This window comes from Mus caroli, chromosome 12 (assembly GCF_900094665.2).
Source record: "Mus caroli chromosome 12, CAROLI_EIJ_v1.1, whole genome shotgun sequence".
Classification (NCBI taxonomy): Eukaryota; Metazoa; Chordata; class Mammalia; order Rodentia; family Muridae; genus Mus; species Mus caroli.
This window is the reverse complement of record NC_034581.1, coordinates 71,348,323-71,371,494: the sequence shown is the minus strand read 5'-3', so window position 1 is coordinate 71,371,494 and position 23,172 is coordinate 71,348,323. Positions and strand designations below refer to the sequence as shown.

The 23,172-nt window shown below is 49.1% G+C and overlaps 1 protein-coding gene across 2 annotated transcripts in view; it reads left to right on the top strand.

Annotated features, from left to right (window-relative positions):
* Positions 1-9,807: 9,807 nt before the first annotated feature.
* Positions 9,808-23,172, top strand: part of Rab15 (RAB15, member RAS oncogene family) — a 24,552-nt gene continuing 11,187 nt past the window's right edge. Inside the window, exon 1 of one of the 2 annotated variants that reach the window (XM_029484317.1) lies at positions 9,808-9,910. In XM_029484317.1, the coding sequence (XP_029340177.1) occupies positions 9,808-9,910 (103 nt within the window). Of the gene's footprint in view, positions 9,911-10,276; positions 10,602-23,172 lie in introns of those variants that run through there. The other variant, XM_021178670.2, reaches the window with a different exon arrangement.

Here is a 23,172-nt window from a genome sequence, read left to right as displayed (position 1 = left end):
TTAAATTCAATTCCCAAAAACCACATGGAGGCTCACAACCATATCTGTATAGTTACAGTGTACTCATATACATAAAATAGACATATCTTTAAAAAAAAAAGAGTTCTTGCCAAAAATATATTAGGTCCTGGGCCTAAGTCACAGCACCTCAAAACTAATACAAGCGAACTCCTGGAGCTGGGTTTTAAAAGTGTTGAGGGGCGTTCTACACACCACAGGGGAGAATGTAGAGCTTGGCTACGGCCTGGTGTCACCAGAGGTGTCTTTAATAATAGATTCTCATCCCCTCCAAGGCTTGAGGTATATTTCAGAAAAGGAGGAAAGAAAGAGTAAAGGAACCAGGGGTGGTGGGGCATGATGACATACTGGCATGACATGGCTGTTGTATATGATTACCTGCAGAAGACCTCCACAACAGTAGGGACAGCAACACTTTGTCATGGAACAGTCCCTGAGGACTTAATACAGTTATGGGTTGGGGTGGGTGGGGAGAGATTTTCTCTAGTGGAATAGCTCCTGAAAACACACATCTATTCCTGTAAACAAACAAACAAACAAAAAACCCACCCCCTCCCATCTGACTGCTATAAACAACTCTAATGAACCTTGTTAGGTCACACACACACCAGAAGGCATGAAGAAAGAGGAGAGAATGGATGAGGAGGGGAGGTCGGGACTGCTGGGAAGGGAGAAGGGAAAGAGGGGAGGAGAGGAGGAAGGAGAGTGGGAGAAGGGAAAGAGAGGAGGGGAGAAAAGGAGGAGGTGGGCAAAGGGAGGAGGGGAGAAGGAAAGGAGGGGAGAAGGGGAGGAGGAGAGAAGGGAGGAAGGGAGGATGGGAGAAGAGGAGAAGGGGAGAAGGGGTGGAGGGGACTGCTAGGAAGGGGAGAGAGACAAGAGAGGATAATGGGAGGAGGAGAAGATTAAAATATTTTATGTAATGTAAGGGCCCATTCTATTTTGTCTTCTTAGCCCCTGGTGGCCTCCTATAACAGTTTGATCATTTCAGTGAACCCTGACGCGCAAAGTTTACAAAACCTGGCAGATCCTGTTGTTCCAAGAAGCGTTCATGAAGCCCAAAAGACCACCAAGGAGCGGACTCTGATGTAATAGAATTAGGGTCTGTTTATTACACACTAGGACTTGGGCTTTCCTCCACCCCAACCCTGACACAGCAGGACAGGAAGGGAAGGCTGAGCCTTGAACCCTCAGCAGGACAAGTTTTTATAGGAAAATAGGAGCAAGTGAGGGAGGAAGGGAGGGGTGTCCAGCCTGGCAAGCATTTAATAGAATGACTGTAAGCTGACAGTCATAGCAAGACTATATATAATCACAAATGGTCTGAAAGTACATCTGAAACAATCAGACTAGTCTTTGATTGACGGTTGCTAGGAAGTTGCTAGGGACTAACTCTAGACAAGGGCAAGCCATGGGGTCCTTCCTGGCATGTGGGTGCAGCTTGGGTTCTCCTACAGGTCAAGTTCTCAGGGTTTTTGTTTTTCTTTTCTTTAAGATGGAGGCCTATCCCAAGATGGAGTAGGTTTGGTTTCTCAGTCCTAGAATTTCCCGTCCTTGCCTTCAGGTTTATGGGTCTGGGATGCTAAGGATGGTTTGCTTCTGGGGCGTCCAACAGCATCCGTTGGCCGGCCCCCCTTGAATATGTCACCCAAGATAGGTGACCTCAAGTTGGCAAAGCCGGGCCTCCTTAGTAGATACTCGGTAGCCAAGTCGACTCAACTCCTGTAGCAGGTCAGGGGGTCTCCAGCGTATCCTGGACAATCCCCCAAATGTAAGGGTTCATGGTTCCCGAAAGAGTGATACCCTGGACTCAAGTAGTATGGAAACCCCAAGAGTGTTCTATTCTGGAGAAGTCCAACATGCTGGGGTCTCCTATTACCAAGATAGAGAGACCACCAAGTGAGCTTGCTGGCCTGACTGGAAGGACTTAGGGGAATTCCAGGGTAGGTGGGCTTTGTCTTACTCTGTCTCTAGGCATTCCAGAACCATTACCAGGACGTGGTGGGTGGAAACTGCTGCAGAGGAATCCTGGGTAGGTCGTTTGCTTGCTTGTTTGCTTGTTTGCTTGTTTGTTTGTTTGTTTGTTTGTTTCTAGTAACTGACTTGACAAGGCTTGCCTGGACTTGCCCAGCTCTTAGGCCTACTCTCTTAAACTGCCAAGGTGAAGTCTGTCATGGGGTCAGCCTAGCCTTCTCAGTAGGTGTTTGAACATATAATGAAATCCATCATTATTTATAATTAATATGTGCTAATAAGAACATGTAACAATAACAATACAGATTTTCCCAGACCCTAGCCTGACCACTGAATGAGATCTTTGGAGTGGAGACCACATCTCTACAGGGTCGAGACCACATCCCAGCAGGTTTATGGTCCTGTAAACAATTCTACTGTATTAGTGTTGACAGACAGAATTGCTCACTGTCCATCAGAGCCCTGCTCCCCTTCTAGAGGCAAGGGGGGCTTCTGCAAGGGGCCGCTCGACAGTCCACTGCTATCCATTATGTTTAGGCCTGGCCCTTAAAAACATTCTACTCAATCCGCTACCAGCTAGAAGCTGATGCCTAGAGCAGCCCTCTCTGCAAAGGAGCAGCAAGCCTAGAAATGAAAACTCTCAACTAACAAAGAAATCTCCCAGTGCTCTACTCCACTGGACAAAAGCGGCTCCTTTAGAGATTCCAAATTAGTTTCTTGATAAATAAACAATAAACATGCCAATATTCTGATTTTTTTTTTTTTGAGCATTTTATCTCCAAGTCCTTCACGAAGTCTTTCTGGCGTGTGCTGACCACAGTGGTGCCTCTCTCCCCTCTTCTGTTGACAGAGCCCTTCCTCCCTAAGAATCTTATTCTGGATATACAAATACACCGGTGGAAAACACAGTCTGCCATCTGGATGTGTGTGGGATGTCTCTCCTTGATTTTTTGCTGCAATGTGGGGTCTTAATACAGAACTGTCTTGCTTCTAAACGGAGACCCAGCTGGGAGCGTTTTGTTTAAGGTAACAGAATTACTGCCACCCTGAGTGCCTTAATGGCCTTGTGGAGCAGAGCCCTCTCCTATCTTCCTGTTCAGTGGACTTTTCTAGAGAAGGAAATAGACCTTTAAAGTATGAACAGATTTATACAGTTTTGTAGACCAGGAGGCCCTGAACTCTCAAGCCTCCTGTCTCGGCCTTCCTCTTAGGAAGTCACCACTCTGCCTGGCTCCCAAACAAAGACACTCAGCTGCACATTACATTGTATCCCCTCCAACCTAATTTTTTTTTCCAGACAGTTTCACAAAGTAGCTCTAGCTGGCCTGGAGCTTGATAGGCTGGCTCTGAAACTCAGAGATCTGCCTGCCTCTACCTCCAGAGTGCTGGGACTAAAGGTGTACGCCACCATGCCTGGCTCAAGCCTAAGTTACTATTATTAGGTTTTTTAAGCTAAAGAACAATTTTATTAAAGTTTAAAAAGAAAAAAAATCCAGGTCAGGCAAGCTGTAAATGTTTTTTAAAAATATTATTTATTTATTATTTATGAGTATACTGTAGCTGTCTTCAGACACTCCAGAAGAGGGCATCAGGTCCCCGTTACAGATGGCTGTAAGCCACCATGTGGTTGCTGGGAATTGAACTCAGGACCTTTCAGAGGAGCAGTCTGTCAGTGCTCTTAACCGTTGAGCCATCTCTCCCACCCGAGATATAAATTTCAATAACTGCCCAGTGCAGGGGCATGGAGGAGCAAAACAAAAAGGCCATACCAGATGAGTCCCTCCAGCATGTGTCATATGGCCAAGGAGGGACGCAGCAGAAAAAGGGAAAGGAGCCGGGGTGTGGTGGCACACGCCTTTAATCCCAGCACTCGGGAGGCAGAGGCAGGTGGATTTCTGAGTTTGAGGCTAGCCTGGTCTACAAAGTGAGTTCCAGGACAGCCAGGGCTACACAGAGAAACCCTGTCTCGAAAAACCAAAACCAACAACAAAAAAAGGGCAAGGAAGCTCAAAGCACCAGACAAAGCACACTCAGGCTCTGGCCAGCATGCAAAAGAAAGAAGCAGAATAAAAAAGCAAAAAGGAAAAAAACTGCACCTTCCTAACTCAGCAAAGTGCTGGGTGCAGCCGAGCCTCCTGGCTGCTGGCTCACAGGGACTGCACCAGGGAGAGGAATTCTCGGAAGGGAGTGTGCAGCCTGGAACTGAATCTTGACCGTAAGTATTTAAGATGACATGTATTTCATGGTTGCTGGTTGCAAGTCATGTCTCATAAAGGGAGAGAGCTCATTTCTGAGACATTCCCACTACACAATCCTCCACATGCAGGCTGCCTGATGGGAAGCAGCAAGAAGCACCGGGTTCTCGTTTCCTGCTGTGAGAGAATGAGAGGATCCGAAAGCTCTGGCTGCACAGGGAATTATGTGCAACGAGGCTCTTCCTGGTTTGCTACTTGTATATGGGCTGACTGGTAGACAGAGCCCCCATGCCGGGGTGGGCATCTTAATTTAGGGCTCCAATTCCTAAAACCAATTTAAACTAACAAAGTAGCCTTCTTCGAAAGAAATGGAAGTAAAAATGACTGACTACACGGTGGTATGGCAACAAGAAATATCAGAAACCTTTAGAGCGTTCCTTACAAAAGGAAGAACTCCTTACTATATACCACGCAAGGAATTGAATCTTCTAGAAGGAATGATTTTCTGGAATCTAACAATACCTTAAAAGGTTTGAGAACACCAGTGTGACCGGTTTTGATGTGACTTGACACGGATGTTCTATGTGTACACTTCCGCAGTTTATGCCATCTCTAGTTTATCTTGGCATCTTGATAAGAAGGAGCCCAGGTTTACTTTACCCCTGAGAGGCACAGGTCCTGCCTAGCTAAGCCTGTGTTTCCAGACTTGCAAATATAATCTGCACTTAAATAAAGCCCTCTGGGGCTTGGGTTTAACTCAGAGGTTGGCTACTAGTTAGCTCTGCTCCCCAGCACTGCCAAGCAAGATGAAAACCCATTGTTGGTGCTTGGTTTTAAGCTTGTTTATGGTTTCTTTGTTTCTGATTTCTAGAGATATGGTCTTTAAAAAAGGGTAACTATGTCTGCCGCATGGTGAAACACATTTTTAACCTCAGGCCTCAGAGGCAAAGGAAGGAACACCTCTGTGAATTTGAGGCCAGCATCTCTCTACATAGAGTGCTCCAGGCCAGCCAAGGTTACATAGACTCCATCTCAGGAAAAGGAAAAAAAAAGATAATTGGGGCAATCATCTTTCTTATTATATACCAATATGGCTGGTATATTTTCAGTAATATATTTAAAATCTATGTATGTATATGTGTCCATCAGAGGAAAACTATTTGGAGCTCCTACCACCTTTATGTGAATAGAAGGGCTAGAACTCAGGTTATCAGACTTGAATGGCCAATGTCTTTACCCACTAAGCCATCTTGCCAGCACCCTGGCTCACGTCTTTATATGAAAAAGAGATTAGGATTTAGACACCTACAGAAGAAGACTATCTGCAAAGGAAGATCCTGCCTACGAGGCAGAGACAGAGGCCTCCGAGGAAACCAACCTTGCAGACATCTCAGTGTAACTTCTCACTGTGGGTGGGGGATGAGGAAATCAACCTTGTGAAGGAAGAAGTGGGATGGAGAGCGAGGCACCACAGGCTCCTGCAACTCCTAAGTCCTCATCTGCCGTACATAGCATCAGATCTAAGATGGTGCCCGGCATGCCGGTGAGACAACAAAAAGGAACCAAGGCCAGGGCAGTGGCCCCTCCACCCCACCCAACTCTATCCCCTATCTTCACAAAAGTCCTCACAGGTGAAAATACCACCCCCCATTCCTTCTGAGTCACCTCATCATGCAGGGCTTTCATTGGAGCATGGTGACAGTGTGGTGAGATACAACTGGCCCAGGATTTAGGGCCTCGGGATTGGCTCAAACACTGCATATAAGCTTATGGGCTGGGCAATAACTCAGATCTGCACCCTGATGCTGGTCTCCAGAGTCATATTTCCCAGGACAGCACATGACACTGTCACCTCTCACGGAGCATCCTGGCTCCTGTTCCCACACCTCGCCTCCTGAACTGTGGGGAAATAAATGTCTGTTCTTTAAGTCTAAGTCTGTGGCACTTTGTTTCAGTAGCCCTACAGGGATTTTCTTTTTATCCAAAACAGGGTTTCTCAGTATAGCCCTGGCTGTCCTGAAACTTGCTCTGTATACCAGGCTGGCCTTGAACTCACAGAGATCTGCCTGCCTCTGCCTCCCAGAAACATCATTTTGTATTAACACAAATCACGGCCACAATTGTTTCCTTTGCTTACCAGCCCCTCAGATGCCCACATTTCTAAGAATTTGTCTTCTGCAATTTCAGAGTCACATTATCTCATTACAAGATCAGACTTGTTTATTCCGACATAGGGAGTGTGAGGCAGGAATATTGGGTCAGCCTAGGCTACTACATTATTATTTCTGGTCTAACCTGAGCTACAATGTCATACCCTACCTTCCCCCTTTTCTCCTTCCCACCTGAAAAAACAAAAAACAGAGAGAAGAAGGAGGGCAGTATTGACACAATGGCGGGGTTAACGGGGTTGTGGGTGTCTATCATATTCCCTCTAATTCCGAGCTAGTTGGGGACCCTCCTACAAAATGTACACACCATGCACTGTCACACAGGGTTGGATGCATAAGGATGAACATGAGAGAGACACTGAGAATGAAGCTGATGAAGAGCCTGTGGACCAGCTGTGCTGTCTCAGTGGAGGGTGGGCTGCCTACAGAGCATCTCTGCAGCTATTCTGCTGTTGCTATGGCAGAACCCACAGCGGTGCCCTTGGGAGCATGCTCAGTGTGGCTGGTGTGGGGTGAGGGTGAGCCGAGAGAGACTTGTCTTCCTGGGAAAAGAATGAGTATCATGGAGTGACGGATTCTAGAAGGCTTGTGGGAGAGACTTTCAGCCGCCTCTCTTCTGATGTCTCTCAGCTACACTGAAACGTCGTCAGTCCAAGCCGAATACAACTGGAGAAGATGTCAAAATGCTCCACTGTGTGCCTGGGTTACAGCATGGTTGAAGTCAACTTTGTTGCCTCTATGTGATCTATGTGATATTTCCCCCCTAGCATTATCTCAACATCTCAGCACCTCCATCCCACAGTATTCATGGCTCTGGTCCAGAGGGAATCTGGTCAGGTGGGAATCTCATGCTGTCAGGACTGCTCTGGGGCCCTGAGGGACCATACTCTCACCTTGTCATCCCCATACAAACTCACACCTGTGGGGCCCTCTGCACACCTATCACTGCCTGGTCTAGGGCAGCTCTCCCACCTCTCTAGTTTTGTCTTTTTTGAGAAAGGGTCTCACAATGCATCCCAACTGATCTTGAACTTGAACTATTCCTGCCTCATCCTTTCCAGTAGCTAGGGTTATACCACCATGCCCAAGAACACTCTCCTCCTCCCCTCCTCCTCTCCTTCCCCCCTCCTCCTCCCCTTCCTCTTCCTCTCCCCTTTCTCTTTCACCTCTTCCTCCTCTTCCATCTTCTCCCTCCTCCTCCTGTGTGTGTGTGCGCGCGTGTGCGCGCTCACGCATGCACGCACACCCGTGGAGAACAGAAAAGAGCTTCAGGTCCTTTGGAGCTGAAGTTACAGGCAGCGGTGAGCCGTCCAGTGTGGGTCCTGAGAACCTATTTCCAGGCCTCTGCCAGAGCAGATAGGAAGTCCTCTTAATCACTGAGTCAAGTCTCTTCAGCGCTACCCACCACCCACATGCGTTTAAACCAACAGTGGAAGCTACTGAGTTTGAAATCAGCCCCGTATGATGAAATAGACTTAATTTTTTTAGTAACTCCCCCCTTTAAAACCAAAAACAAAAAACACTTCACTTTCCCGTCTTACCCAGAAAAAGCAATTTTTTAAAAAGGAAAGTTCCCGTATGGGTTGAGAGATTTGCCTTGTCTTGCATGTCTCCCCTGCTTTCTCTGACAGAGCCGCAGGTAATCAGTAGCATCCCAAAAGGAGAGACCAGGGACAGTATTTACAGTGGCTCAATGGGAAAGCAGCTAAGGAACCTAACACCTGGGCTGCTCTTTGCACTGATGAGGGGCCTGGGGTGGGGACCACAGCAAATTAGGCCTCAGTTCAGCAGAACTATCCCTAGCCTTCATCTGAGGGCTATTTTTATAGCCCAGGGAAGCAGGAAAAAAAAATCAATGGAGTGTTCTATAACTGAGGATTTATTAAGTCAAGTACCATGCTAAACAAATCCTAGAACTTTCTTTTTTTTTATTACTTATTTTCCTCAATTACATTTCCAATGCTATCCCAAAAGTCCCCCATACCCTCCCCCCAACTTCCCTACCCACCCATTCCCATTTTTTTGGCCTTGGCGTTCCCCTGTACTGGGGCATATAAAGTTTGCAAGTCCAATGGGCCTCTCTTTGCAGTGATGGCCGACTAGGCTATCTTTTGATACATATGCAGCTAGAGACAAGAGCTCTGGGGTACTGGTTAGTTCATCATGTTGTTCCACCTATAGGGTTGCAGATCCCTTTAACTCCTTGGGTACTTTCTCTAGCTCCTCCATTGGGGGCCCTGTGATCCATCCAATAGCTGACTGTGAGCATCCACTTCTGTGTTTGCTAGGCCCCGTCCTAGAACTTTCTATGTAGCACCTTATTTTTACAATCCCATAAGAAGATCGTTACCCTAAATACCCTTATTTTGATGAGGAAAGTGAGAGGCAAGATCTCACAGCTGTTGAACACAGTACCTGGAAGAACTCATGTGTCTGTCTCACCCAAGACCCCATCGTGCCTTTGAAACCCAGCAAAAACCAAATGCAGAGAAATGCACCTGTGTGTGTGTGTGTGTGTGTGTGTGTGTGTGTGTGTGTGTTGGAAGAACTCATGTGTCTGTCTCACCCAAGAGCCCCCACCGTGCCTTTGAAACCCAGCAAAAACCAAATGCAGAGAAATGCACTGTGTGCGTGTGTGTGTGTGTGTGTGTGTGTATAAATTATCACATTTATTCATGCCTATCTGTGCCTCACATGCATGCCTGGCGCCTGCAGAAACTAGAAGCAGATGTGGGAACCCCTAGAACTCAAGTTAAGCTGCTGTACGGGTCCTGTACTGAGAACTGAACCTCTGGAAGAGCAGCCCTGTTCCCAACCTCTGAGCAGTCTCACACCTGTGAATCTTAATGGCCAGCCTAGGATCTGTTCCTTAAATAAAAGTAGCAAACATGTTTAGGGTTTTTCCTTCATTTAGGCACGTTGCTTGAAATGTAGTTCATTTCAAGACAATAAATAGGCTTATCATTTTTCTTGATCCATTTCTCCTACTGACAAATTCATTTTCCATCTAATACTTAGCCCGAACACACACGCGCACATGCACTCCCACACACTCACACAGTCGTTGCTTTTTAAAGACCCAATAGACTAGACTTGCTCTCCCCTAATACTAGTTCTCAAGAGCAGGCAATTTTCTGAACCCCAGAAAGGATTGATTTTCCTCTCTGGTGCTAACACATTTGGCAGCAGTAAACTGGGTCTCTAGAGAGAACAATTCATTCTTGGGTACCATTTGTATACAGAAATAAATATTTGGTAATCTGAGAACCCACCCTAGCAATTTAGACCAAAAGAAAACTTTATAGGAACCTCCTCCAAATAATTTTGCAACTTGGATTTCATTTTTAATGATATCTGTCTACTCTGAAGAACTGAACAATGAATGGGTCAGCGGGTGTTTTCCCGGTTTAAGAGGTGGGAGGGCATGACATAAGTCACTGTTGTGGGGCGGCCAAATGGCAATGACAGTTAATTCGGCAACACACCGGAGTGTTGGTGAAGAGAAGGGCGTTCCAATCCAGACCCCGATGAAGGCCTTCCAACTAGGGGTGAGCCCAGGTGAGGACCTGCCATTCATAAGCTGGGCCAGGCCGCTGAAGGGGCAACCTAGGTAGGGTGGAGTGATCAAGATCAGGCTTTGAATCGAGGAGAAGAGATGGGACCGGGAAGTCAAGGTTGGGGATCTGGGCTGGGTGGGCGCTCATTCCAACTCCGCCTCTCAGATCGTATCCCTTCCCAACCCTGCCCGGGTCCGGGCACCCCAGGGCTTGAGAGCAGAGCTGGGACCCCGCCCCGGGCGGCCGCGGGGACCCCGACGCTCCCCTCCCCCGCTCCCGCTGCAGCGGCGGTGCAGGGAACGGGCGGAGGGCCGGGCAGGGGCGGCAGCCGCAGCTGTCCCCTCCCACCTCCCGCCAGCGCAAGCTTCCCCGCGACGCGCTCCCGCCGCAGCCGCGCTTCCCCGCGCCAGCGAGCTAGCGAGCGAGCGGGCGAGGCCAGCGCGGGGGCCGGGCCGCTTCCTTCTCGCCACCGCGGCGTCCTGGGGCTGGCTCCAGCCGCGATGGCAGAGGCTGAGCGGGGCTGAGCCCGCAGCCGCCCGCAGCCCTCGGGCCCCCTTGAGTCCCTGCCATGGCGAAACAGTACGATGTGCTGTTCCGGCTACTGCTGATCGGGGACTCCGGAGTGGGCAAGACATGCCTGCTGTGCCGCTTCACCGACAACGAGTTCCACTCCTCGCATATCTCCACCATCGGTAAGGGGCGGTGGCCCGGGGGCGCCCTGTTCTCCCCTCCTGGTGGTTGCTTCTTCATCCCCAGCCCGGAAGGGATTGTGCGCCCCTCAAGGTAGAGGCGGTGAGGCGGGAGGCCAGGGATAGGGAGTGCATACACCTAGGGGGTGAGAGGTCCCCCCACTGGGGCCTGAGCCTGGGTTCCTACAGGTGAGGGGTATATGCTGCCTACAGTCATGGTCTAGAGATGGGAGTTCTGCCTTCTGATAAGGGAGCCTTCCGATCCAAGATGAGAAAACAGGCGGGTGTAGGCCAGAGTGCCCTGAGACAGGGCAGCGAGATTCACAGCCAGTGAAGTGATATACCCACAGCTCCAAATGAAGGGAGGAGAACGGAATCAAAGTGAGGACCAGGCAGTAAGTCACTGAGGTACCCTTAGTTTTAGGATGAGTCGGTGTGGAGCCAGGATAGGAGTGGACAGAGGCAGACTCAGTAGTGAAGGGAAAGCCACAAGGTGGGACGCCTGGAGGACAGGGATACCATAGTGCAAGAAGGAAGATAGGGGTGGGCAGAGACTGTTTGAAGGACGGTGGGAAAATCGGAAATGTCCATGCAGAGCAGAGGGGACGGTGGGAAAATCGGAAATGTCCATGCAGAGCAGAGGGTCAGCAAGTAGGCAGGCCCTACATGAGACCGGGACAAAGGCCTGGTTGGTACCCTGGCAAGGCCATTGAGGGCCACTCTGAGAGTGACTCAGTGGTCTCTCCTTCATGGGCAAGGCAAGGTCCTCTCTTCCAGGAAGTCTGACTTGAGGGGATTCCACCCATATCTGACACCGGGGTACCAGACTTGGTCAGCTGTGGAGGATCCTTCTCGTGGCTCCTGACAGAAACAACCTGCTGACAACCTGGTCATCCAGTAGGAATCCTCTCCTAGAAGGCCCTGCTGCCTTCGGGGAGGGCTCCAGCTCTCCTTGAGAGCTTCCTCTTAAGGCTTTCTTCTTCTCCCTTCACACTCCTCCCCCAACACACACTCCTTGCCAGGAGAGGAGGTTAGGGTAGTTGCAGTCTGGAGAAACAGAGCCTTGTACTTGAGGCAGGCATGGTCAGGCAAACCTGGAGTTCTGCCATTGGGACGGCATGGCCTTGACATGTATGTGACGCTGACTGAGTGCTGGCGGTCCCTCTCATTGTGCTCGTGAGGTCTCCTTGTGTGCTTTCCCCTCCTCAAGTCAGAGCCAGAACAAAACTTGTCTATATTTCTCTGGAACACTAAGGCCAGCTCCTAAGAGACCCAGGAGCTAGGGTTGGGCCACTGTTTGAATAAGAACCATTGTGGAGGGATTAGAAGGGGGCAGATCCTGAGCCTTGCCTGAGCGAGGGCTGCCTACCTCTCTAGAGCTCTTGGAGATGAGACAGGTGTTGGGGAAAGTCATGGGAGTGAGCAGGGAGGGGCCGAGGAGCCATATGGGATATGAGAGAGTTTGCAGGCTTGGAACAAAGGGCAACAGGCTATTACTACGGAAACTTGTCCTGATGATTCTCGACAAGGGTCCGAGGCCAGCAGCTGTTGAGCTATCTGCAGTGAGTCAAGGGGTATGGGGGCGGGGGAGATGGTATGTGCCTGGATTTTGCCTGAAGAACAGTAGTCTGCACCCTGGAGTCATGGGTACAAGTCCTTTGAGGGTTTTACTGGTCCCCATGACTTCAGAAGATCTCAGGACTCCTGCCTACTGTGTGAGGAGTCTGCCTCCCCAGAAGATGTTTGCCTTCCCCCTCTTCCGTAGAAAGAATGAGGGAAGGAACATCTGTTTCTGAAATAAGACATGACCCTGCAGAGGCTGTACTTCCCTTGAAAGAGAACTATCCCTCACCCCCACACTAACCACTTTGTCTTCCTGCCATCTTCTTCCAGCTGGTAGAATGCTAGACAGAGCACAGGGACTTCCCTGGAAACCCTCTGGAGCTCACTGTGTCAGAGGCTGTGGTGAAGAGTTGCGTGGTCTGCTTCTATCTACCCCCATCTCAGCTTTGGCATATGAGGCTAGAACCTAGTCCTGAAGTTTGTTCTCGGCATCAGAAGGTGGCCACGCACACCCCTTTCCACACCAGTCTGCTGATTCCTCATGGTTACAAAGTCCAAGGAAGACAAAGAAATGTTATTCTTTGCTCCAGCCCTTCAAATCTACCCACACCTGGGTTTCTTAAGTGCTTTCTTATTTAAAGCTTATGGAGGCCCTGAGGTTCTCCCCGTCTTGGCTGTGTTTTCCAGCATTAACTGCAATAGAAGGGATAAAGCTGGATGGTCAGAGAGGCTTTCCTTCTGTGATTTGGAAAGTTTCCCAAGGAAGGGGCAGCCAGGAGACAAATCAGAAAGCCAGGGAAACGGGGGCTGATTCATAATTTATCCATTAAGGAGATGTGTGTGCTTGGGAGAGTCCATGTCAGACATTCATTTAGACATCTTTCCTCATTTGTTTTGCTTTCTTATGAATGGAGAAAACGAGGCCATTTGCTAATTACTGCCAAGGCAAGAGTTCAGAGTCTGGGCTCATACTGATGTCGCCTTTGGCTGCTTCTTTTATAATTGACTGTCTATTCTACGTAAGAACCCAAACATTCGATGAAAGAGCCAGCCAGGGAGACTGAGGCACTCATGTCCTCGCCACCTGTCAACCCTGAAGCTGGCACCACTGGTACTCACACTGCTCTCCATACAGCTGAGCTGCCTGCCAGGTGAGGGCTGGTGGGGGAGTGGATTGGCCAGAGCCTTAATGTTCCTGTAGTTTCCTGATATGACTAGCTTATCTGTTAATGTAATGGAGTATTCCCAAGAAGGACCATGCTAGGCATTCTGGTGACATTAAATGCACCCTTTCCTGCCCACAGAAGTCTTTCATCTCATTGAAGCAAGACACGGGCAATAAAGAGTTATTGCCAGGACGAGATAACGTGTCTGCAAGTGCTTGGTAAAGCACCGTTTAGATAGAAAGGATTGACTACAGCCTCACCACTGTAAAGGTCTCATAGTCCTATATGTGCCTGAGGCAGCCTATGAGAGGTGATGCTGCTAATGGGGAAAGGGAGAGCGGTCCTTGTGGATTCCAGCAGGCAGGGGAGGCTGAAGCTGGGCGCTGCCATGTGGGTTGCCCGTGGGTGGGTTCCCGCAGTGGAAGGGAGCAGATGGAACAAGGAGAGCACAGAGAACAGAGGTGAGAAGTGAGTGGGAGCCCATGGGATGCTGGGCAGTCTGGTTGCAGCAGAAGGAAGATTTTAGGACAGAGAACATTCCTCGGTTTGGCGCTGTCTCCTAAACTGTAAGTAATTTGAGGGTGAGGCTTAGTCATGTGCCTTTTAGTTTTTATGGGTGGTAGTGCAAGCCAGGTTTCATCTTACCTCTTGGGAGATAGTTAATGTAAGGCCCAGGTAGCAAAGACCATCATGGCCCTGGCTGTGGCTTGAGCCTAGAAATAGGAGAAAGGCACTGTTTTTAAAAAGTGAGGTACAAAAGATGTTAGCCAGGGAAGGCGGTGAAGACTTTGAAGGCCCATCCAGGGTGTGCTACTATTGGTGTCAGGAGGAACCCCACTCAGCTCCTTTCCATTCCTCTGGGACCGAGAAGCTGCCTGCACTGTCACCTTCGTGATTTGGCTTCCACTCTTGACATGGGAAATGACTCAAACCATCAGGCCCCGCACTTCTGAAAAAGTAGAGAGTATCATGTGACCAGTGTTGTCTGGTCAGGCAGACAGGAGACTTCTGTGGATATTTGTGATCAGGTATCTTCTTTATGGTGGCCTGACTGGGGTGTAATGCTAGCTTGAGGGGGTTTCCCAGGGGTTGGTTTCTGCCCGCCCATCCTTGGTCCTCCATAAGTAGGCTCACCTGGTTCTCTGGGCCTTCTGTTTGACAAGCCTCCCTCGGGCTGCTTTTCTTCAGAGTGGGGAGGGGCTGTGTGACCTCTTTCTGGCTAGACTGGTCTGGCTGCCACAGCTTAGGCTCTGACTGTTTTCTCTTGCCTTAAGAAGTTCAACTGGAAGTTCAACTGGAACTGGATCTGACTGCCTAAAGCAGTCAGATCCAGTTTGTGGTGACTTGGGGCGGGGAGAGGGGAGTCAGAGAGAAGGAAGACCCAGGAGTGCTTGATCTGAGCCTTGGATCTAAGTGATCCGGCAGACACTGGGCAGATGTTTGGGTACTGTGACCCCAGGGTCCGTGTCCACAGGGTTTTCGCAGGTTTCTAGACAGAGGAGCTGGATACAAATTCAATGCGAGACACAGTGAGACTTAGGGCCCAGTCTTTATGCTGCGTGGCTTCATCAGACTTTTGCCGATCTAGGCCAGCCTGAGACCCATCTCCCCCTACTCTGTTCCTCCAGGCCTCGCAGAAAGGAAAGGAAGATAAAAAGCCCTGGGCAGAATGGAAGGAGCCCAGACAATGACCCGCACATTCCATCCCTGAATCCTTCAAACACCCATTTGATCTCTGTGCTTAGTTCTCCAGTTCCAAATAAAAGACTGCGACGGAGCCTTTCTTAATGGTTGCTAGGAAAATTATTGAGGTTAATAGATCCAATGTGCACGTGGGAGAGTCCGCCATAAAACTGTAGCTGCTGTCACTCTTACTATTCTTAGCTCATAAGAATGATATGGCGATGAGTAAATGGCCAGTGATGTGCTATGATGTCATCCTGTCCATCACTTGAAGACTCATCATTTGGATGCTGGGTTTTTTTTTTGGGGGGGGTGTACATACTGGTACCCATGCAGGCCAGAGGTCAACCTTGGATGTCAATCCTCAGAGCTGCCCACCTTGGTTTTTGAGACAACACTCTCTCACTGGGGCCTGGGCTCACCAATTCAACTAGGCTTGCTAGCCAGGGAGCTCAGGGAAGGAGCTGTCTGGCTCAGCCCTACTCCCCCACCCCCCACCCCCACCCCTCAGCTCTGGGATTCCTGCCTCAGCTCTGGGATTCCTGCCTCACCTGACCTTTTGCCTGGATGCTGGAGATTCAGGTCCGCATGCTTGTGTGGCATGCGCTTTACCAACCGAGCTCCTCCCTGGCCCCATCTGGGCACCGTTTATTGAACAACATGAAGCCGGTGTGTGTCAGGCATTAAGCTAGGGCCAGGGATCCAGTGCTAAATGAATGGGGAGAAATCAGAGAGCTGTCTGATGTGCCACAGACGTGGGACCAGTTTTGGGGGTTTTGTTTGTTTGTTTTGTTTTGTTTTAACCTCTGTTCCACGACTGCCAGCTCTGGTGCTGGCAGTGTCTTTGAAGGGTGAGTGTTAGGAGGTACAACAGAGTTGGGTAGCCCAGGAGGGTGAAGGTGGCTGGGGCCCCTCCCAGTTGTCACTCTCTCTCAGTCATCTATTTCTCCATCGAGTTCCTTCCTCCTTTTGACAGAGGCACAGCTCCAGCCTCCCACCCTTTCCCCAAGGATGCCATCCCTGGAAGGGAGCAGCTGAAACCTGCAGTCTTGCTCATCTGCACGTCTGTACCACACTCACAGATCTGCTGGCTTTGAGCACCCCGGTTTCTCTCCTGCCTCCCTGCACTTGCTGGTCCTTTCTCTTTCTCCTCCCCCCTCCCCTCCCCCTCCTCTCCTCCACCCCCTCTTCCTCCCCGCCCTGCACAGACATGGAAATGAGGTTTATAACGTGAAAATCGATATTTGGCCATTACCTTTCTGTCCTGATTGCCAGCTTTTCTCAGTGCGGCTACTTTTGTAATCTAATCCTTGGGCCTTTTCCCTTGTAAAATTGTTACTTATCTGAATAGGCACCTGGCTTCTCCTTGGTTCCTCTGCTTAGCTGGTGAACTTTAGTGAAAGAGGTCTAGGGCTTTCTCCACCTTTAATTCCTTCTGCTCAGGAGGTAGGAGCTAATCATCCACCCTAACTCAAAAAATATTCAGGACAACTTAGTGACTGCTATCTCTGATGCAGGCGACCCGCGCTTCAACTGTCCCCTTTCACTTCTTCTAAACTGGCTTTGGGCAGGCCCTCCATCCTGGAAATCCCTTCAAAGGCTGCCAAAAGGAACCTCTATCCTGCAAGCCAAAAGCCCAACGGAGGGTTCTGCTACCCCTGCACACCCCCTGAAGGGAGCCTGGGATGCAGGACTAAGGATGCCAGATGAGGGTCAGCACGATGATATGAATGCTATGCTTTTATTGCTGGCTTGATGTAGATTTACTGAGAACGCTGGGATGGGGCGCCGTGACCTAGGGAGAGGGCCAGCAGTTGGCTTTGAACGTGGACTAATCTCTGACTGCTCTCCCTTGATTAGAAAATTCTCTTCATTGCTCTTTTCTCTTGGCTTATACTGCGTCCATTCATTCATTCATTCACTCATTCACTCACTCTCTCACTACTTTCTCATTCAATTTTTTCTTGCATGTTTTCAACTTCATTGAATATTATTTAATGACCTGTCCTTCTGCCAGACAAAGAGAAGATGAAATGAAAAGATGTTGCTTTGTCTTCCAAGAGTTCCAAGGGTCATTGGGTGACAGGCTTCCAAATAACCAGAAGATCACCATGGAACAGGGGTGGCATGCCCTCGTGCTTTGAACTCACAGATTGAGGAGTCCCTCCTGAGCAGGTTGATAAGGCGTCACAGAAGTGACATTTGAACAGGATCTTGAAAGCTAAGTCAGTTTCCTCACGGGACAGGGGTCAAGGAAAGGTGCAGGAGAAAAAACATGTGGAGGCTATCTCTCAGCTTGTTGGAACCAGCAGGGACACACCATAGCCCTTCCTGGCTGCGTGTAGAGGCCCTGCCCTTTCCGCTACAGCTGGATTTGTTAGGGTCAGAGCTTAAGATAGTCAGTCTTTGTGTGTGTGTGTGCTTGTGCTTGCATGCATATGTGAGAGTCTCAATAAGATGTGAGGGTCTTGCACATTTTCTCACTTTGTAAGAGCTAATATCACATGCAAGATAATGCTAGCCTCTACTAGCTAGATGCTTGTTGACAGACGCTTGTTGCTTCCTCTGCCTGGAGCCCTGGTCCTTTAGCACTCTCTGCTGTATGCCCTTGACACTGAGACCTCAACCCAGGTACCACCTACCTTGAGAGCTCTTCTCTGAACATCCCACTTTTAGTGCCTCTCCCTCTCTCCTGCTCTGGCTCCCTGACCCTCTCTGAAATGGTGCATCATTTTCTTTCCTCAGTGTCGGTCTGCTCTGCTAGAATGACTCTCAGAGCACAGGCTGTGTTCGCCGCTTGTTTCAGAGAGCCTCGCTTAATCCAAGACACAGTAAGCATTTATGAGCAAGAGGTTTATTTGAACAAAGGAATGTGTACCCTTCCCTAGAGGACTTCCACAGTTCCTTAGGACAGTCAAGGGGTGGGATTGGGTTTGGGGGACTCATAAGACCATGAGAAACTCAATATGTCAGGCACATGTAGGGCTGTGAGAGAAGGGGAGAAAGATTTCTGCAAGGGGTGAACTGTTTCCAGTAGCATCTAGCTCTTTAGCTCTGATGCACTGCATAGAAGAAATCAGACATGGCAGGGAAGGAGGCAGTGACTCCTATGATGGGCATGTGAGTGGAGGTCTCTGGGACATACAAGGATGATAGGTTGGCATTTCAGAGTAAAGTCAAATGTTGCTTATTAGCCAAGGTTCCCAGGGTGAAATGGTGCTTATCAGTCAGGCTGCCAGAGTGACCTTGCTAGACCATGTCAACAGCCAGGGAGCCCTGGAGTAAGATGTTTCTTGGACTCAAGCCTTGGGACCTCAAAATCCTTATAGTCTCATGAGGGTCAGTGCTGGACAGGGGGAACTACTCCACTATCTGAGAATAGCTCCTAAACGCCTACCTTCCCAAAGACTGAGTCTTTTAGCTTCCAAGGGAAAGGAAAGGCCTCCAATTATTATCATGGACTCCCACCTATTTCTAATTTTTAACTTAAAAAACATTTTTTTTTAAATGGCAGGTGAGACAGCTCAGTGGGTATAGGTGCCTGCTGCCAAGTTCAGTCCCTGGGAACACATGGTCAATGGAGGAAAAGGACTTCTTGGAGGTGTCCTCCAAACACACACACACACACGTACACACACACACACACACACACACACACACTTACACCCTCACGTATGTGTACCACGACACACATAGGTGTGCATATGTATACAGGCATACAAAATGAATATGTAATAAAAATGAAACAAATATGATGGGGTGTGTTAGAGGACACATAGTGTGTGCATGTGTTTGAGCTTCAAAGAACAGCTAGAGTATCCTTGTGAGATTTCCAGAATTCCCAGTGGGTAGACATGGGAGTCAGAGTCTTTGAGCCTAGTACTCTGGAGGTTAAAACACACCCTGGAGTAAGTTAGAGGATCAGGAGTCTGTCTAGACTAGGGTACCGTCTTATGTCTCTGCTTCCTGACACTTGCAGAGCAAGGCCGTGGGATGGTGACTAATGTGTTTGTCTTGAGGTCTGTGTACCTTTTCCTCAGAACAAAGCCAGAGTGAGGGACGGTCTGCCATTCCACAGAGGAGAAAGTCAGTCAGCATGTGCTCCAGGGAAGAGTGAGGTAAGAGTCACCAGACAGAAAGCAGAAGGATGCAAGTGACAGGCGGGACACAAGGTTCTCTTCCTTTTCCTGGAAGGACGGTGTGCCTTTGTCTTGAATCCTCTCTCGCTCTCACGTGCCCCTCACTTATGGGGGTGGCATTGTCAGTCTCCTGAGGAGTTATTTGCAGAGTGGGAGGTTTGTTTTGTTTTGTTTTGAGACAGAGTTTCTCTGTGTAGCCCTGGCTGTCCTGCAATTCATCCTATAGACCAGGCTGGCCTTGAACTCAGAGAGCTGCCTACGTCTGCCTGAGTGCTGGGATTAAAGGTGTGCATCACCACTGCCCATCTCGGAGGGAGTTTTGGAGTCAGCCAGTCACTCCCCCTCTACCTAAAGCCTGTTTCAGTGTCGACCAGGGTGATCTGCTTAGAAGTGCCCTCCAGCTATAACTCATAGGAACTGCACATGCCCAGTACGTGCCAGTTTCGTGCCAAGGTGAAGAATGAGAGCTTTCATGGGACTGATGCTTGGTAACTGGAGCCAGCATGGCCCCAGAGATTGGGTGTCTGCCTTGGGTTTCAGCTGTTCCTTATGTGGCGTCTCATTGCTAATGAAAAGGCTCAGGTCACGATGCTGGTCCTTTGGGCGATGGCTGATCATGGTGATAACATTTGGCATCCAGAGACAGCCCTGTTTCCACTTAAGCATGTGGCACTCAAGTTGGTGGACTGGCAAGCTGGCACCTGGTCTTAACCCCTGAGGTGCTGGCTAGAGGGAGGCAGCTGCTGATACCCACAGGGACAGCTTAGGTTTGTCATACTCCGAAGACCCCATGGGTTCCAGGGTTGGTAAACTTTGCTTTTTGCTTGGTCTAGAGCTCTGCTCTGCTCTCCTTCTCCCCAACAGGAAGCACTCTCCACTTCCTAGGGTTCTTTCCATGGCCCAAGCTGTCACTCTCGGTTTATGTTCTGGTTTGCCTTGGGTTACTGTGATAAAACACTCTAACCAAAAGCAGTTTGGGGGAGGAAAGGGTTTGCTTGGCTTACACTTCCTGGTCACAATCAATCACTGAGGGAATTCAGGGCAAGAATTCAACAGGAACTGAAACAGAAATCATGGAAGAATCTTGCTTACTGGCTGGCGCACTGGTTCATGCCCAGTTAGCTTTCTCATACACTCCAGGCTCACTTGCCTAGGGATGGTGTTGCCCACAGTGGGCTGGGCCCTCCTATGTGTTGGTGATGTATCTATCACCAATCAAGACAGTCTTTTATAGATATGCTCACAAGTATGTCTATAAACAAGGCAAATCTTCAACTGAGGTTCCTTCTATCCAGGTGACTCTAGGTTGTGTCAAACTGAGAAACAAACAAACAAAACTGACCACCCAGGAGAGTCTCCACTTTCCTTCTCTAGGGGAGATTGATAAGGTCTTCAGCTAGCATTTCATAAAGCAGTATGCCAGATTTTGTTAGGGTTTTTATACATTTTCTCCTGCTCTTCACAAGAATCTTCTGACATTGGGATTGCCCTCCGCCAGCGGACAGGTGCAGAACTGGAAACCTAAAGAGATTAGCCAGCACTCCCATGACCATGCAAGTGACTAGCGGTAAAGGCTGAATTGGAAAGAGAATTCTGACCACCTATTGTGTTCTTTTTGTTGTTGTTTTATTTTTGTTTTGGGATTTTGTTTGTTTGTTTTTGTTGTTTGTTTTGTTTTGTTTTGTTTTGTTTTGTTTTGTTTTGTTTTGTTGAGACAGAGTTTCTTTGTTTAGCCCTGACTGTCCTGGAACTCACTCTGTAGACCAGGCTGGCCTCAAAATCACAGAGATCTACCTGCCTCTGCCTCCCTGGGATTAAAGGCATGGACCACCCATGGTGTTCTTTTTTGTTTTTGTTTTTGTTTTTTTGAGACAGGGTTTCTCTGTGTAGCCCTGGCTGTCCTGGAACTCACTTTGTAGCCAGGAATCCGCCTGCCTCTGCCTCCCAAGTGCTAGGATTAAAGGCGTGTGCCACCACCACCCGGCCCATGGTGTACTTAATGTAGTCCCTGTGTGCATTCTGAGGGCTGTCCTTGTCACCTTCAGCAGTGGGCAGGAAGAGTCCCAGACAAGTCCTGTTGCTTTCTTTCTAGAGCCTTCACCTTCACTGCGAAAGAAGAGAGCTGGCAAGCCTTTAGGATATTTTTGGAACCAAGTAAGCACCAGGTTTTGTCTCTGGCCCTGTCCTTATGCCACCCCAGATGTCAATGCCCAGAGAAGAGTCTTGACCATCTCTCCAGTCACTGAGGCTGGTACTAGAGCTGGGCTCAGTCCTGGCAGTCTCTGGACAGTGCTGTGGGAGACTGATGCTTCAGGGGGTAGAGGCCACACAGCCAGAAGCCAGCAGGAAGAGAAGAGGCCCGAGGTCCCCTAGTGCACAGCTACTTGGAGAAGGCAGCACCTTCCACAGACAGACAGTACCTGGTGTTGGCACTTACCTAAGGTGTCAGTGGCTGTGAGGGGTTCTTAAGGCACAGGTGCATAGCTATGCTCTCTGGGGACAGAGATTTATTCCTAGTACTGTGCTTATACAGAGGCAAGTCTTACAAAAAAAAAAAAAGCAGTTAATAACAAAAGCCTTAAACCCATATTTTGTCTTCTGGCCCTTAGCAGCTTTATTTCTAGTTGGGGCTTGGAGACAAGAGTAAGAGACAGTAAAGACAGGGAACTTTGTTTTCAACACCCCTCTTCCGAACCCATGGTTGGAGTATTGCCTACCAATGTGGGAAGCCATTTAGGGGGCAGTGGACAGTCATAGGCCGAGACTCCTTTGGAAGTCCTAAGACACTTTTGGGTATCACTAAGCCAAGTATCATGGCTGTGCAGATACTCGGAGGCTGAACTTGGAGAGCCTGGTCTAAACTGACTCCAATACCGTGGTATAGCAGCAGCATCCCTGGCTCCAGCCAGCATGTTTGCTATGCATGCCTCTGGTCCTTTCTAGCATCCTTTTGCCCATGTTTCTCCTGATAGGACCCAGATAAGCCTTTCACTTCATCTGGAGGAAGCTGACTGGCTTCTTTTCGTTTCTTGCCTCAGCTTCCTAAGGATCTGGGACTACACGTGTGTGCCTCTATGCTGGTTTGGAGGGAGTTGGTCTGAAGTTAGTTAGCTAACCCTCTTTGCTCATGTTGGCCAGGCCACCGTGGGAATCACCACTGAGCTACCTATCCACAAAGAACTCACAGCACCCAAACCTAATTTCTTGAGCAGAGGATTTGGCTCTGTAGTTTTAGCCACAAAGGGGACTGGCTCCATGCCGGATACAGCATGTTACTGGGCTTTGGGCACTGAGTCGGAAGAGACCCCATCTGATCATTCCTCGGCCTCAGAGGGTTGGAAGCCACTGGCTGAGTTAAGAGCATCCCTGTACATCTTAAGAGACTGGTTTTTCCAGTTCTGACTCAGCAATAGGATATGGGCACATGAATAAACTGGTTTCTACGTGCCTTGCAATAACAGTATCCACGCCTATGAGCTTCACCGGGATTCTATAGCTAAGAGGCATCTTTTTTTTTTTTTTTTTTTACAAAGACAAATATTATTATTAGCCTTGGGTGTGGTTCTGCCTGGAGATTGGCTGGGGGTTCAGCACGCATTACTGAGAGTTTGCATCTCTCCTGCATGCTGTTCCTAACCTACCAAGGATAGCAGGGCGGCAAGGATCTTGATGGTGAAATCTGTTTTGTATTGGGTCCTCGGGTTTTACAGTCCCAGAGCTCTCAGGAGCCTTAGTCGGTGGACAGAAGGCAGGCGTGTCAGTGACTGTTGTATTGCTGTGATAAAACACCAGGACCAATGCAACTTAGAGGAGGAAGGGTTTGTTTAGCTTTTTTTTCCAGGGGGATGTGCATTCATCCTGGTAAGAAGCAGACACAAACTGTGGCTGGAGCAGAAGCTAAGGGCTCTCACATCTTGAATTCCGAGCAGGAAGCAGAGAGAGAGAGAGAGAGAGAGAGAGAGAGAGAGAGAACTCACTGGTAACAGAGAGAGAGAGAGAGAGAGAGAGAGAGAGAGAGAGAGA